Genomic DNA, 17,650 nt, shown 5'->3' with positions numbered 1-17,650 from the left:
CACTGGACTGGTACACATTATTTAGATCACAGAATTGCTATACAAATGAAGCAAATAAAAGAATAATAATTTGGCTATTTGGCACGTTTGGACCAAAAATTACCCAATTCCAATCCTGGCCTACTCTGATCGTTAAGAAATATGTGGTGTAGATTTTGTGTAATGTAATAAAGCTTGAACATTTGTTGGCATTTCCAACCTCCCTTGTTTCAGCTAACTATAAGCATCAGATTTCTAGCATAGCAATTTAAATCAGAAACAATGTAGTGAATCTAAACACCACCCTAATTGCCTCAAGTTGATTTTGATCTCTGGCAACACGCTATATAGCTTTTGCATCCATTATTATTTCCATGAAAACACCCACTGGCCAAGCATTAACAGATCTTATCTGTTGTAGCATTTGCTTTTTTTCTGGGGAATACACTGAGCATGACTTTCCCAAAGTACAAATATTTAAGGTAGATAAATTGACTGCAAAGATAGTGTGTCTATGGTGAAAGGGGTTTCAAAGTCAGAGTGATCAAGTTACCAAAGTTACATCTGCTCCATTCCACAAAATGTTACCGTGTTGAGGTTGGAGGACATTTATAAGCTCAGGCACGGCTGTCCTTGCTGCTGTGTTTTCTCAGAGTACACATGACAGAGGAACAAAAGGCTCACCGAAGCCAGAAAGTCTGAATTTGACCTCCACATTGTCAAACTGAGGAAAATGCCTGGTGACACAAAGACAAGAGAGAAGTTCTGATGTCACACAGCCTATGGAGCTTTGATCAGCCCCAGACAGGAAATCCTAAAGCCCTCCTAAGGGACACCCCACAGTGCCATCCCAGTTAAAATTCTGTCTCAGTTCATTCAACAAATTAATGAGGATATTAATTACTTCACAGACAAATTTAAGTGTGTGTATGTGTGTGTGTGTGTGTGTGTGTGTGGAGGGAGTAGGGGTGGGAGGGGGGTGCTGCCTTAGAAGGTGCTTCACTTTACCACTGCATTAAATAACCAAAAGTGAGCAAAACAGGGATGGTGTAATTTAAATGTACAAATTTAAGAGCTTAAAGACAAACATCAAGGGAACCAAACTGAAAATGAACAGAGAAAGAGAACAAATGAGCACAAGAGAGAGTCACAGAGACCGTGTACATGAGGAAAACAAAAAGCCACTGGAGAGGGTAAGCTCTCTTCAGGATGCTGCGGTCACTGTCCACAGGGTTTTATTGTTCTCTTACTTTGCGTCCCATGATGCCACAGAAATGCACCTAAGCGCACTAATACCCGTATTAGCCCCCTTGTATCCTACTAATGCCTTTTCTCCTCGCCTCTCATCTGCCTACTTCCCTACTTAATCCTGGCTTAATCCCAGCCGTAATTAGTCAGGACGACCAGCCAATGGACAGCAGGGACAGCCTTTGCCAGTACTGACCTGAACAAAGAAACCAGCTTTCTCAAACCTGCAGAATTTTTCAAAGACTACAGAAGCTGGAGAAGCACTTTTATGTCTTCAGCCATTCCGCTGTGGTTTGGATCTATTGGGCTTTTTTAGAAAAAAAAATTAAAAAAAAAAAAAAAATCAATCAAAATTTTAATCCATCAGCTCCCTTAGGCTCACACTCACTTCAGAAGAACAGAATACACAACCTTTGTTGCTAAAATTTGACCGTTATCTGTAAAGTGGAGAATGGTTTGCATGAATGTTCCACAATACTATGGGTTTTTGAAAATATGAGACATGAATGAACCACTGCCTAACCTCCAGGAATGGGAAAAGCTGGATGTTCTCCAGATATATTGTGGGAAGTAAAGTCAAGGAGACACCTTTTCGCTCTATAGACCCACCCACAGCCCACCACACATCCAGTCTTCCTCTTTTATTGGCCCAACCTGAAGCACTGAGAAGCCAACAATAAAAAATAAAATAAAAAAAAAACAGGAGAAATAAGCTCTTGCTTGAGCTTTCTCTCCACAGACCCTCAAGGCCTAAAAATCTCAAATCTTCATTCCCCTTCATCCTGCTCCATGTGAGAATAAATACAGAGGCAGAGGCAGGCTACTATAACCTTTTTTGGGGTAAAAACCCAACAGCCTTACTCCTTAAGAGACCAAAGCTCGGCTGCCATTGATCTACAAGTGCTTGAAGGCAGGAATTACACATGTCTCACATGTAAAGAAGAAGAAAAAAGGAGTGCATTGCTCCCTGAGCCTGGTTAAATTAGTACTGATGGAAAGATAAAGAAAGAATAAAGTGCAGGATTCTCACAGAGAGTCAAGTTTCATTCTGGAGTGCTTCAGAGAGTCTGAGAGTGAGAGATGGGGGGTGTCTCAAGCGCGGGCAAAGAGACTTCGCTAGGCGTGAAGAGAGCCAGACACTTCCTCCCAAGGGGACGAACAAACTTGCGTGTTTACCCGAACACATGCATATGCATTATGGATCTCGGGCGAGGATGGCATGCTGACTAGAGTAGCGTGGTGGAGCATGAAGGCCGACGAAGTGGGAGGGAGGGAAGAAAGAGGAGGGGGGGGGGGGCAGAGAGGCAGAGATGACAAGGGCATCAAGAAAAAGCAGCACTACAACAGAGGGGAAGAGTTCTGCAACTGATCATGACCAGAAGGGTACTGGGACCCAGGAGAGGGAAAGAATGAGACTCTGTAGGAAGCAATAAGCTCTTTCTGACAGGCAGCAGTGGTCAAATCAATAGCCTTCTGCTCTCGGCCTTCCAGCTCACACCTGGGGCTCCGCAACTCATGGTCATTTGCGTCCTTCACTCATTCAATTACGCTCATATTGGATTTATATAACTCAAAACCACACATCTAATCCTGCGCATCAGGTTTTGATTTGCTGGTCATCGTCTTCAGTGCGCCAAGCAAGTGCTGGCAGACTTTCCGCCGATGTCACTTGGAAAGCATGCAGCAGAGATCACTCACTAAAGCACACACATAAAACTCAACGTAGGAGTGAGGAAGTATTAAGAGTCAAAGAGGGAGAAGAATCAAGAGGAATATTGGATTTAAAGCTCACTCACACCTTTTTTTTTACTTCAAAAAAAAAAAGCCAGCAACCCCCTCTTAGTTTAAGTGTAGTTGAGAAAACTTGCTTCTGGAGCAAGAAGATGGATCTCGGTTAAATATGCGCCAATTTCTGCGGAAAACTGATTCTTTCACATCAGGCGCGGAAATATGCTCAGCATCAGAAATGTTTTCAATTGCTTCTAATCAGTGCCCACATTAAAGCAAATCTCCCTTCATACCAGCCACAAGCCACTTGAGCCTGGCATTCTCATTCCACTACATTCATTTTTCAAATGTTTTAGTCCCCAGGCTTGGCCAAGCAGGAAAGTGGCTTTTCAGGGGAAAAAAAATAAAACAGCCATGTCCTAATGGTTAGAGGAGCGTGTTTCAGACTGGGAGGTCACTGTTTCGATCCCCACGACCGGCAGTAAAATAGGGGGGCGTGCAGGAACAGCGCTGTCCTCCTCCCTCAAGCCATGGCTGATGTGCCCTTGAGCAAAGCACCTAACCCCTAACTGCTCCCGGGGTACAGCGAAAGGCTGCCTGCTGCTCTGGGTGTGTTCACTGCCCCTAGTGCACATGTGTGTGTGTGTCAAGACTGTAGTTTCTGCAGCTCCTTTTGACCATGCAGTGAGTGTACGTCTCAATGTAGCTGAAATTATTTCCTTTTACAGTATTTAAAACCATTTTTTAACATGTTCTCTATCTTCTTCGTCAGCAACATATGGCTGCTTTGCCACTGATAATAAATTCAGATTTTCCCTGAACTTTGTAAAGACAGAAACTTGTCAGCATGCAATATGTTGTCTAGTGTTTAAGGGACCATCATGAAATTCTCAGTCGGATAGTGTTCACCTCTTGTTCTCATTAAACATCCATCATTTTTCAGTAACTATTATGCATTATTCAGCAACCACTATGAATAGACTACGTATCGTACACATTGATGCGAGGGAAGAACAGAAGTTATCTTCCCTCATCCGAGCCTTTAGAGTTTAAGGGGTTAATACAGCGCTTAGCAGATAGCTTTAGGCTTTCACAGTAATTGCCCCAAACTCCCTGGAGTATCACCTATTCATAAAAGACCTTCTGCGCAAAAGCCTGCTCAGGATGCAGACAGAGCTCACAGGGCCAGAGGGAAGGGGTCACTCCGCACCCCTCATACAGACAGACAGGTGACAGAGGAAGCAGCTCAGGGAGAACGGGCAGGTGTGAAGGAGAGGTGTGCTGGGGCAATGTAGTCCCAGCTGACACCTGGCGCAGTCATGCCATAACCTGTCAAGTGCAGCTGTCACACCAGGGCAAAGTCAGCCACAAAGGGAGGGAGACAGAGTGAGGGAAGAGGATAGAGGGAGAGGGAAGAGTGAGAGCAAAAGAGAATGAGAGTCAGAGGAAGACAAAGAGAGAGTGAAAGCACAAACGTAACGCACAGAATGCTTCCCTTTCATGTGACAGCAAGAGAAATAAAAAAAGGGCAGAGAGACACAACCCAAGCGGGAAACAGTAAATTTACAGCTTGATGTGTGAATCTCTACAGTTTAAATTAGGCCGCTGGAACAGGCAGCTATAATTCATTTAACGAGGCAAGTGACTGAAAGTGCTGCACACCTCTCGCTCGTAAGGACTTAATGAAAGCAATGTGATAATGGGCAGAATGATGCCCGGCCGTCACGAGGACATTTGCTTAATGATGCCCATGGGAAGAAACTAGCCTAGTATTACCATCCTACATTTTCCCTTATGTGAAAGTATTCAAATAGAACTCTAATGATTAGTCAACCATGTCATGGCATAGATTATGAAAAATGACAGCATGACTTTTAAATCTGATGCACTGTATACTTTCAAAAGTGTTATGTATATATTTTGCAACAAACTTTTTAGGAAGCCCTGGGGGCAATATAGCCTGCGATGAAGTATTTGATTAATCAGATAATAGAGAACCGCAGAAATGCACATTAACTGAAGCCCGAAATCTGACTCTCAATCCACTGTATAGTGTCAGAAAAACTGTCACTGTGGTGGTATCCTGAAGGGTACATATTCAGTACCTTTAGTTAGGGAATATAATTGAACTAAATATTTTATATTTATACCATATATATAATACAATTCGCATATATTCACCTATTATTTGGGAGAAGAGAATGTAACACAACAGGACTATAAAAACCACTGCTGTACCTTTAAATGTTTTTACACTGTTTGTACCATTAGTGAAAATAATGTACCTCTACTATACATTATTTTCTAAGAGCAGCCATTTTGACTCGTGAAGTGTTTTTGTATTTTATAGTGTCACCCAAGTACGGAGAGAACTGATGCAAACCAAGGTGCAACGGGGTTACAGGGCTAACCCTTCACCTCTGTGTGCTGAGAAATATTTAATCCTAACAGTGCCATGCTGAAGGCTCCACTGAAATATTAACAACGCTATAATATGCAGAACATATCAGCAGGTCCAGAGACACAGGCTGAGGCAGAACTTGAAAAGCGGCCAAACACCTAAAAATAACCGTGCGACAGCGGCCTCTCCGAGGATGGGGTGAGGAGTAAGACTCTGAGCATCTGTCTTGCAGACCCAATTTTTTGCTTGCGGAGACAGTGGCTGCTGGCGCTGCGGGGAGGGAGCAGGGGCTGCTGGGCGGCGGGATGGGAGATGCTTCATCTGCTGCAGGAAGATAGAAAGCTGGCAGCTTTTGGCATGCTGCCAGTCGCTTATGGCAGACGATATGAAAAAAGAAGTATATCACTTTAAAATACCTTCATAATGCAGAATATATTTATATGCAGGAAATTCATGCTAATAGGGCCACAAATTAAAAACTGCTCTTAAAATTCCATTTTAACTGTGCTGCAGTAGTGATGCTCTCACTCTTAATGAATCACCCACTTGGTTACAACAGCCAAGATGTGCACTGAAATATTTTGGTCATATTTCCCAGCTATATCCATTGCCCATCCCTTCCCATAGTGAGTGAGCTGGGCTTCTGAAAAGCCGGCACTGGCTGACCTTTGCCCACCCCAGAAGTGAATTTTGTTTTAACAAAAGCGCTCAATCACTATATCCTGCAAAACTCACTAAGGATCCTACGGCATGTGGGTGTCTGAGTCAGACAGAGAAATATTGTGGGAGATCTGTAGGCTGCTAGGGTTTACGATGAGCTCTAACAAGCATGGCAGGCTGCATCTTTGATCCATGAAAATGTTTCTGCCTTTCAGACTGCTGAAAGTGCTGGTTTATAGAAGTTAGTCTACTATGCATAGCCTATTTCTGTCTGAAAGCACATTATTTTGGGGGAAAAGTGTTCCAGAAGCCGCCTTTGGGTTACACATAAGTATGACCTAGATCTATGCCTGGGGTCAATCCAGTCACCATGGTAACATACCCTTGTATCAGTAAAAAAAAACTCACTTTTACACCAATCTTGTGTGGTGGTGCCTGCATTTGCTGTAACTAATACAGATGCTATTTTCCTTGGTTAGCATAAAATCAGGGCCCAGTTTTGTTGTAAGTTTAAACAAAATCAGGTCTGTGATCTACGTCAGGGTTACTCAGACACTAGGTCTTGGAACACAAGTGGGCCACAAAGCACCCTCTGGTGGCCCTCATGTCTACACTGAGGGGCAGATAGTGGTCCATAGCAGGCAACTGATGGCACTTTGTAATAAAAACTCAGTAAAAAAAAAGTAAGTGATTAATAATTATAATGGAAAGTAAAATGCTGTACATAGGTAAGCTATATTTATAGAATTTCTGAAACACACAAAGCTGTTTTGCTATTTTTTTTCTATTGCATATTATGAAAAACATAACAAAATCTGTGGTGTATTAGCACATTAATTTAGAGATCTGAATCTTATACTAACCCACACACTGCAAAATACAACAACTCAATCCCAGTTTTTATGATCTGTCTAAGTCTGAAAACATGAGACCAAAAGAGTCATTTAGATTTTATGCTGCACATTTTGTACGCAGACATTTTAAACTGTCTTGCCTCGTCATCTGAGCCTCTAAAATCAAATCACTGGACCTGTGTTTATGTGAGAACTCAAAGACCAGTTTAAACAGAGCAAAAAAATACAACATGCGCTAGTTATGAACCATGTTGAGACTCAGAAAAAGACATAAGAATAAAAATATTTTTAAAATACTATATACACACAGCTTCATCAGCCAAAAAAAAAAAAATCTGGATATCTGTAACCTAAGCTTTTGAAGGTAGCTTTCCTGTGCTGCACTTTAAATGTGAAAAAAAACCCACTTAATTTAAATTCAAAATAACAGACTCAGGAACTAACATCCAAGCACATTGTGTTTCAACTCCTCTTCTGTTTATCACAGTTGCCATGATAATCCAGCTTTGCCAATTCTCATACTGGTCTTAATATGACCAGATTAATATGACCTGACCAGCCCAAGTGCCCAAGTGTTTTAACTCTTATATCAAAGTGGCATTGCTTAATGCACAGTTGGGTTTGATAAAATCTTAGTGGAATGGACTTGCCAGATTTCAAGAATCAATACAGAGTTAATCTCTCCTCGACAGGGTCACTGAGAGGCCAGCAATCAGGTCAAAGAGGTGAAGAGGATGAGAGCAGGCTCACTGTAAATTCTGCAGCCTGTCAGAGACAGAGAGGGGCTATGAGGAGCCGAGTACTCCCTGGGGTCTCTGATACAACGGCTATGACACATCCATGGCCAGAGAGTTTGCTCCTGTCATTCCTGTACTCTACTAACCATCTCAAAAGCAGACAAAGGGACACAGGCTCCTATTCATTCGCAGACTCTAGCAGACACACACCCAAATGCTCACCAACAGCGCTAACCAGAGACTCCATAAAGACATATTTCCATTCTGCTTTGCAATAAAACAAGATCCAAAAGGTCAGAGAGATGCAGTTTGGCCAATTCATTTAGTCATAAATTGAATTTTATGTGCATGCACATAATGGTTATGTACAGCCCAGTGACAGAAATGCTCACTCTGATGGAATACAGCATTGCACACTAAAAAAACAGATCTCTTTTTACAGCATGGACCTTTAGTGGCCACAGGTTTTTGTACCCTGTAAATCTGGGGAATCCGTGGAAATTTTGCATACATGTAATTTAAAACACACAAAGCTGTTGCACGTGATTACCTAATAGAAGGATAATCCACTAATAACAAGGGCAGTGTAAAATGAGAACTCATGTTTGAATGAGGTTGTGAGGGTAGTGGGACTAATGTATGTAACTGTGCTACGCATACAGACATGAAGAATTTCTCCGAGTGTCAAAATCTGATTCTCAACATTCATTCATTATCTGTAACCACCTATCCATTTCAGGATTGCGGTGGGTCCAGGGTCTACCCGGAATCACTGGGCACAAGGCAGGAACACAGGGCAACATACACTCACTGACACTTTTGTGTTGCCAATCCACTTACCAACATGTGTTTTTGGACCATGGGAGAAAACCAGAGCACCCGGAGGAAACCTACATGGACGCTGAGAGAACACACCAAAGGTCCCTGGAGCTGTGGGACTGTGACACTACCTGCTGCACCACCGTGCTGCCCTGATTCTCAACATGACACTAGGGCACTGTATTTAAGTCAAATTTGTAAGAATTCCTGAATCAACTTGATTCTTTAATTCATCCAGCATTTTCTGTTGATATCAGTTAAATACCCACCAACACCAACATAACACCAGCACACTACAGATTCCAGGCCAATAAGAGTAGCATTTTTGATGGGAAGCATTCTTGATAAGCATCACTGTGAAATTCCATGACCAACCTATAATACATCTTCTGCCTGTGTTTCTGTGCTCTCCATCACAGTGAATATACATCAAGCATCTGCAAAATTGTCATATATTTTTACTGTTTATATGGTGTGTGCATGTGTGTGCATGTGTGCATAAGTGCTTTGAACACAGAACATATATTCTACACATTAGATCCTGTCAGGATCGTGGGTTTTATTATATTTGGCAACAATGATAGTATATTATTTTGATCATTTTATACAGTTGATTCAGAATTAGGTTTTGTACTGAATGAGGAAACATACATCACTTAATGAACATAAAAATGTGGCCAGGCGTAGACCTTAAGTAACATGCTGGGACATTGATTATGCTCTGGTGCATTAGTGATTTGTTCTTTTAAAAGCATCATCTTTATTGTGTGACGCTTTGAATTTCAAAGCAGCAGTCAAAGTCATATTTAAATACAAATCAATATTTGTGGGTAAATCAAATGGGAGATCTTGCCGTCGGGAGTATTCACTCAATAAAAAGTGTGAAACTCAATGGACCAGGACCAGCAACTGCAAGCGAATGAGGCAATGAAGCAAGAGATCATCTATACTTTAGTGCATAATACACCAGCATCACAATTTTTGTGAAAGTCATGCTAAGAGTCAAATAGTCCCAAAATTAAGTACAAAAAATATTTGTGGAACTTCTCTTTTGCATTCTTGACATTCTTCCAGTGAGAGAGAACAAAGGCTCTATTACAACAATGTTGAAGCTCTTAAATCCAATATTTCAAGCTCATTTAACTCCTTTGTGAAAAAAATACTTCTCTAGACCTTGAGTCCAGGCCTCTGTTGAGCCTCACTGCTCCTTGACCTCTCTGTGGCTCTCATTTGAGAAGACCATGACACAATAAAGCATATCATGTGCAATTACCTCCTAAGCCTCAATGGCTTTTCTAACAACAGCTCCATTCAGGGACTCAGAGGGGTTCCTGACTATCATACATGGTTCTGTAATGACGAAGCAACCCCACAAATGACCAAACGAGAACAGGCAGGACAGGCGATGATCCTCTGCCCTCAGACCATAATGTGGAGAGCAAGCTGACCTGCAGAACAGCACCAGTGTTCAAGAAAAATGGCCTTGGACAAGAGACGCTGTGGAGATGACATATACGCTGAAAGTTTTGCAGCACTGACGGGAAGTCACTGGAAAGACAGCTGTATATGTTTTAAAAGAAATTGTAGAACTCTCCTTAAATACATGACAAAAGAACAGAAAAAAGGTAGAAACACTTTCAAGATATTTATTCAGTTGTTGAAGTTTGAATATGGAGATGTTTTATAGTCTGAGCTGTGAGCTGTGTGCTGCAATTATCTCAATTAAAGCTTCTGTCAGATCTTCACCTTGTTTGATGTCCTGAAACTTTTACTCATCAAATTAAGAGATTCTGCTTCACATATTAGACAAGCTAGTCTGTAAATTTTTAAATAATAATTTTATAAAAAAAGCTGTTTTCTCTAACCAGTTTCTTGTGCATACCATTATACACATTTTTAAACAATAGAAAATACTAGCATGTGATCCGTGATATGTTTTTTAATTGATTAACATCTCCCATGTATTACAAAATAAAAGCCAAATGTATGATCTGCTCAGATATATATCTGTTCCCAAATTAACAGAAAGCCTATTTATAAAAATTTTAAAAAGCTCTGCATTTATTTATCTGTTGTCCTTGAACTCTGTTTTTCAGCTAATTTTCATGCCAGTTTTACATGAAATATTCCACCCTTTCATACTCCTTGCCATCAGAAATTCAGTATGACTAAATGAATCTCTGTAGGTCAAAAGTGTTATTTCTTGAAAGAATGTCATTAGCATGCCCATTTGGCACCAATCTTGCGTAATGACTCTGAGGTCTTCAGCCACCAGCAGAACTGTGGCAAACTGGCATACAAATTCTTAGGCAATGTGTCATGCTCAGTCCCTAGAAAGCACACACAGGTAAGTTTGATTTTTAAACAGCTCCTGGGGGCTGTAGCACAGTTGGAGAGAAGCAGTGCTCCACAGCGCTGTGCATTAACATTGATCCAAACTGCAGACAAAGCCCAGCCCCAATGTAACAAGGTGTACTGGGCTTGGAGGCCACACCAAGAACTTCAGGGCACTCTGAATGCCTTGCTAGTATTCCGTTTGCAAAAAAAAAAAATAATAATAATAAAAACAAACAAACAAAAAAAAAAACATTTATGATTTCATGGTTTGAACGACAATTCCTCTCATGCACTTTGAAGCAGATTTCCATCAGGGCCCCTCAGAACGGAACGGGTTTTCAAACCGTCAATAAATCACACAGGAATTAAACAGCCTTTCCAGAGACAATAAAGGAAAGCCAGGTCTCGGTTGCTCTCTTGTTTTTCGCTCGTTTCCCATCAGATGTGACTCAGAGCTGAACTGCTATTTGAAGACACGGAAAAAGGGGCCCTCCGGCAGTCCTTCCCCCCTCCCCTTCTACAATACTCAGAACAGTCAACAGAGAAGTCCAAAGAAAACACTGTCGACAAGAGACGGACTCCTTCAGATGTTCTAGAACAGGCACTCTCAGCTTTTGCCTTGAAACTATGTCTGACATTGCTCATTCGCTACTCTGGCAGCCGTGGCTGAACCCTGGAATTAAAACAAAGACGAGGTCATTTTAGCTCACAGTGTGGAGGCAAACACAGAGGTGTAGAAGAAAGATGTTTTTTTCTGAAATTAAAGATGGGGTTACACTTCATCACACAACCCAAATCACACGTTTTCAAAGGGGCTCTGTAATTAACAGAAGTCAAAGAGGTTCAATGCATGATTCACTTTCTCTTTTGAAATCTTCATGTCTGGTTTGAACATCCTCCAATGGCCTGCTGCAGTGCACCTGGGCGTCAGTGTGTCTGCTCTGAGGTTCAGGCTTGCTTACTTAGATTCAGATCATCAGTTGGGGAAAGCACAATAGCTCCTTGTGTTGTATCCATCCTCTCAGAGCCATTCTCCCTCCACAGACATCTGCTTTATCGTAGCAACCTGCCTGCTACCAGTGCAAAGCAGCCTCCTGAGCAAACAATGGGAGGAGGCTTATTCCTCAATATGACGCGAGATATGACATTTCCACTGACAATAACACTCGCCAAAGTGAGCTTGCATTCAGAAAGACAGATGGTGTGTGGGTACGAAAGTATTCCCCACTGAAGACTGAGACAAGGAATTTGAAAAATTATGGGAAGAGTACCCTTCCCTGCCTTTGACCAATCCAGCTACTAAGTTATATATTTAAAATAGGGTTAGGCAGTATAACAATAATAGAGTATACTGTTGTATTTTAAATTGTAGACTACCTCAAAATGAGGGCAGTATTTATGACGTGTATGAGGAGTCAAATTTTTGTTCTGTGTCTTTTAAAGTCCACTAAAATGTTCATGTTCATTTAAGAGAGCCACAGGGAGGGGGCGCTGTGGGAGCTCAATGACTGCTGATGTCACAGTCTGAAAACAAACAGGTGGAGAATAAGTTTGGGTTAAAGAAGAGAGGAAGAAAGCTGTAAACAGACAAATTTCTCAGAAAATCATCACTTGACTTCCGACGTGCTCAGAAGTATATGGTTATATCCTGTAAATATGTGTGTTTTGAGCCTCAGTTCGCTGAAAATTCTGCTGTGGTGTGCTAAACCACAAGTGCCTGTTAGCACAAGCTGTGCCTCTAAACAGTGTAGAACCATCTTATATTCTTAATTTTCGACTTTTTCTCTTCTTTCAACACCAGTCGCTGAAATCTTCTCTAAGAAATGGGTTTTATTGTCAACATATGTCGGGTTGTGTTTAGCTTAATTCACTCGACTTGTGCTCACAGATATAAGGCTCAGCGCAACCAGACAGTACCCCCTCCCCACAGTAACACCACATACCACAATAATATTCTGAGATGGTTAGTGGTATGACAAAAGTCGATACCACCCATCCCTACTTTAAAAACACAAAAGATTAATAAGCTTATATGATTTAAAAATGCAACATATTCAAAATCCATCAGAGATATTACAGGGGTCCTGATGGATAAAATACCACAATGCATTAAAAATGTACCATGCCACAGAACAACCCTGGCTTGATTGATGCTTAAATACTTCTATATCTGAAGTATTATTTAGTGACACATGCTACTTTACCCTATGTAATGACCTGAGGCAAGGTAGAGTGGATGCCTGGAATTAATTTATGACCTAAATATTTTTATTTAAAGGCCTCTGTCTATGAAAATTACTGCAGGGTACAATTGTGTGGCTTAAGTGTAAGAAGTTTCCAAATAAATTTTTAAAGGTAAAAACTTTTCGAAATAAAAAATTACGAAAACAATTTAGTGAATGCAAAACTTACTTGGGCATGCCCTACTGCCCTACACATTACTATGTACAATAAACTAACCTAAGCTTTTCAAACTGTAATTCATCAGCTGGAGAAGCTAAGAGTAACACACCTTCACATATAAGGTGCTGTTTCTATAAAACAGTATAAAGCAGTGTCATTAAAGGAGATAAAAAGTCCCACACATTTCAAATTTCACACAGCGCTCACACAGCTTTCGCACTGCGTCACCGTTCCATTTGGGCTCTTTTAATTATCTTCATGGGTTTTAATTATTTTCATAATTCAAACTATTTGTCTTAATGATGTGCTTCATTCTCCTCATTATGGCCAACGCTGGCCCGGATGATTTCTGCATCACTGCATGAATAGGATTATGACAGCGTCTTCTGCTATGTAAGGAGGAGCGTGAAAGTATAAAATGTCCTTCAGAAGAGAAATATATGACGGGTGCCTCTTGTGATCACTCTGCAGTTCAGAGCTGTTATGGGAAAATGCTCTAGAATATTATCTTAATAGACTACCTGCTGCAAATGATGCTACCTTCACATTTTAAATAAATCAACTGGTCTTGCATCAGAGAAAGACTTGGAAAATAATTGGCTATTTTCCCCTCAGTTCTCACCTGAGGAACACATATTCATCAGTTTTTGGGGAAATGGCAGTCATTAGAACACAATAAACCTATAATAAAACTATATTTAAAATATAAAAAAATGTACTTTTTTTAGTTAAATTAAGTGAGCAAAGCTTGGAGGCATGTGTTTTTGGACATGAAATGAGTATGTTTATAAGACAGATGTGGTAAACCTTTATATAGCAGGAGTGTTCTCATTCTCAAACTCTTTTCAGATGTTCATAGCGTCTGTCAACCAGACCACAAAAAAAGAAAAGGGAAAAAAAAGCAGGGACGGAAACAGCAACACCCCACAATATAAAAGGATTACTCCCTTGAACTCAGGCAGAGAAGAGCAACAAAAGTCAGGATTTGAGTGTCAAAGATCTTAATGAGATAGGACACTGAGATTACAATGGAAAATGTCCCACCCAGCAACGGACATACACGCCCCTTTTGTTTGACAGCTTGCTAAATGGAAGCCATTTTGTAAACTGAAAATCGATAAGTTCCTCAGACGAATCAAGACTGTTTGTCAAGATGCTCAGCCAAACTGAACTATTGGCTGTGTTTTCCAACAGACTCTATAGACCATCTCTCTAGAGAATTAACACATGAACTCTAAGAGGTAATGTGCCTGACTGTCTGACTGACTGTGTGAAAAATAACTCTTTTCACCAAGGAGGCCTTTAATGCATTAATGCCCAAATGTTGTATTTTAACTCTCCTTTCATACATATGTCCTCTGAACTTAAATGACCATTGAGCCCTCAGGTCTGTCAAATCATAGAGTTACCAAAAATGAACTGTGGCCATTCATTTGTAATACATCTATGGTTTTGTTATGACACAACAACGACGGTAGCATAAGCAAATTTAATGGTGAAAAAAAATGCAAAATGGTCTGTAATCCAGATGATTTTAATTCACATTGTTTGTTTATATTAAATTCAATAAATAATAAATAAATATTTTTTCATTCATTCACATCCGAGAACAAGTTCTGTGACTCTATTACCTATGGTGCTACATTTAAGTGTTGGCCATGAATGGGTTACTTAGGACTTTCATTTGTTTCTGGAGATAATTTCACGAGGACAAAACAACTTTTCTGGCACTGGATCCCCAAAAACAACTTGGCTGAAGTAAAACCAAGTTCTTTTGGAAGCTGAAAGGAGCATTCTAAAATCTCAGTATCCATCACTAAAACTACTTTCAGTTTCAGGATTATGAAGTGGGCTACACACAGGCACCGCCAGGCAGAGAAATGTGGGAAGTGCACCCCACCAGAAGCTCTTTTCCAGCCCCACTGCGTCATTTAGTTTACGGCGGTTACCGTGTGCTGCGTAACTTTTAAAACTGTTTTCTTTCCCACCCGTATACACATAAGACCCGCCCTGGAGCACTCTGATTGGCTAAGTGGGCCGTCCGTGAATGTGACCTACTAGCCAATCATAGTTCAGAGCTGCTAGTGAGTGCAACTCCTAGCCAATAGTAGCGTAGGAGGGCGGAATCTGTCAGAAAACAGGTGGGTATAGAGAGAGGGAGAGAGGGAGAGAAAAGAGCTTTTTCAACCCTCAATATATTACAGCGGCAATGTCTGCTGCAAAGCATCAGGCTGAACTGCAAATATTTAGATAAACACACAACCGAATACCTGCATTTTCACTTTCGATAAGGAAAATAAACCAATAAAAAAGATATAAAAAATAGCTAAATATGTAAAAGTTAAATAAATAGTCGACGTCAAAAGACATGGCTCTTTTATCTGCTGTGGTATGCTGTAAAACAGTGAATATATACACAACGTATGATCACTGGAACCAGCTCAGCTCAGTATATCACATGAACCAGGTTTGTCCAGAGGACAGAAATAAAGCAGGTCTAAGACAATGAATGAAACTCAAGACTCGAATGCAATACAACACTGCGTTAAAAACAGTACTGGCCGATTGAGGACCAAGAGCTAAGTCAGTTCTTACGGAATTAACATTTTACCTTAAGAAAATAAACAGTTAAAACACCTCGCTTGAGAAGTGATGAAGGGTCAGGGTCTATGTGGGTGTTATGTGAGATTAGACTTTAAAAACCGACTTTATGTCGTGTTATATCTAAGCGAGATCCATCTTCTTCCTCTAACCGAACCCTGCGCTAACATTCCCACGCTAAAAAAAAGTTCGTCAACAATTTCAAGGGAAAAAACACAAGCCCAAAGCGTTTAGAGTACGAAGGAAGCCGTTCGCTCTCTTCCCAGCAAACAAGAGGAACTTTGGGGAAGTGCTCAGGTAAAGGAACGGCACTTTTACCTGTTGGTCCCTCGACGCTGTCTGCGCGAATGTGAGCAGCCAGGAGCAGGAGAATGGCGCAGGTATTCATGTTACGCGTTTAGTCCAGTCTGGGAAAAACACACGGGGATCATGTCAGTGGATCCGGGTCTGTAGCTTATGGACTCCAAGTCCATGGGTCCCTGAAATCCCGGCAGAAGCGGAGTTGAGTTGAGAGAGGGGAGAGAAGTGAGAGAGAAGCTGCGAGCCCGGCGGACTGACGTCAGGGTAAACAGTTCAAAACGGGATTAGGATTTTTTCCTTTCCCAGGCATACTTCTGCCTTTGGACATGTACTTGCAGGTTTAAGTGTGCTATGGACGCCCCCATGCGGCTAAATATGGAATTTCTTCGGAGCAAACAGTCTAAGAACTGGAGTCTTCAAACTGAAAGCACCAGCTGTAGAGGAGATTAAACTTAGGTTGTTAAAAAGCACAGCAGTAACCAAGGCATCCCCGCAGTCTCCATGCACTTCACTTGCTATTTCTCTGGTGGTGCAGAAACAGAGCACCTGCTCTGTAAACCAGAGCAACTGGGTTCAAACCACACAACAGACAGCCACTCTGTTTACTGTTTTAATTCTGTACCTGGTCCAGGAAAAGTGGGGATGGGAGGGTGAAGGAAGAGTTCTTACATCTCCCTCAACGTTCATGGCTGACATTCCGTTGAGAAAGACACCTAATACCCAACTGCTCCCCAGGTGATTTTGTGGCTGCCAGCCAATTTGAGCGTGTGCTCACAGCCCTTAGCTCACAGCATGTGTGTGTGTGTTAAAAATTACACATTTATGTGTTTGTTCAATACCACATATGGACTAAATTCAATATCATTTTTTGAAAGAGTTGATTTTCAATTTTTTGGACTTCTTCCTTCCATCAACACTGATGAAGTAGCACTGATGAAGTCGGCTCACTCTGTGGCCTGAAATGCAGGTCTGTTGATTATGTGACTTGTTTGGCTCTTTTTTCAGGGTGTGAGTCAGCAGGTTAATTTTTCTGATTCTGAATTTAACAACTTTAAAACAGGGGTTCCCAGGCCCAGTTTTTGTCTTCAGGCACTTGCCCTAACCCATAAGGAGCTTGTGAATTAGTTAAAGAGATAAATCAGGTAAGCTAAAGCTCAAAAATATACACATCCTATTGTGATTAAGAACCCCCAATATAAGGTGCACTAAAGAATTTTATTATTACTGTGCATAAAGCATGTATGATCTCAAATGGCAATAATAATAAGTGTTGCCAAAGAGACATATTATTATGAATGACATGGGACAGTGTAACAACCGCATATGAGCATCAAGTCAATATAGCCAGTGTCCAGTGTCAACTAGAAGGGTATAAATCCCACTCTCTTATGCATTTGACAGTGGCACTGTGGAGCTGTGTTCTCTGGAATATTATACCATCATCCAGTACCTTTGTGATGAGTTGGAGTGGCAAAAATGAACCAGAAATAATCATCTAGAATTAGTATATGAAGTCACTTGGGCTCTTAAGACTCTTCGTCATATAATGTACATGAAAGCAGACCTGAATATAGTCATTTTAA

At 41.0% G+C, this 17,650-nt stretch overlaps 1 protein-coding gene across 5 annotated transcripts in view; it reads right to left on the bottom strand.

Moving 5' to 3' along the window:
• The window catches only part of ptprub (protein tyrosine phosphatase receptor type Ub), a 220,520-nt gene extending 204,234 nt beyond the window's left edge, over window positions 1-16,286 (bottom strand). For all 5 annotated transcript variants that reach the window (XM_066682457.1, XM_066682459.1, XM_066682460.1 and 2 more), the window contains exon 1: window positions 16,086-16,286. In XM_066682457.1, the coding sequence (XP_066538554.1) occupies window positions 16,086-16,155 (70 nt within the window). In that variant the 5' untranslated portion in view covers window positions 16,156-16,286. The remainder of the gene's footprint in view (window positions 1-16,085) is intronic.
• Window positions 16,287-17,650: the final 1,364 nt, after the last annotated feature.

The sequence above is a fragment of the Hoplias malabaricus genome, chromosome 10 (assembly GCF_029633855.1).
Source record: "Hoplias malabaricus isolate fHopMal1 chromosome 10, fHopMal1.hap1, whole genome shotgun sequence".
In the NCBI taxonomy this organism is placed as follows: domain Eukaryota; kingdom Metazoa; phylum Chordata; class Actinopteri; order Characiformes; family Erythrinidae; genus Hoplias; species Hoplias malabaricus.
Note: the sequence above shows the minus strand (reverse complement) of the source record. Positions and strands in the feature narration are given on the sequence as shown.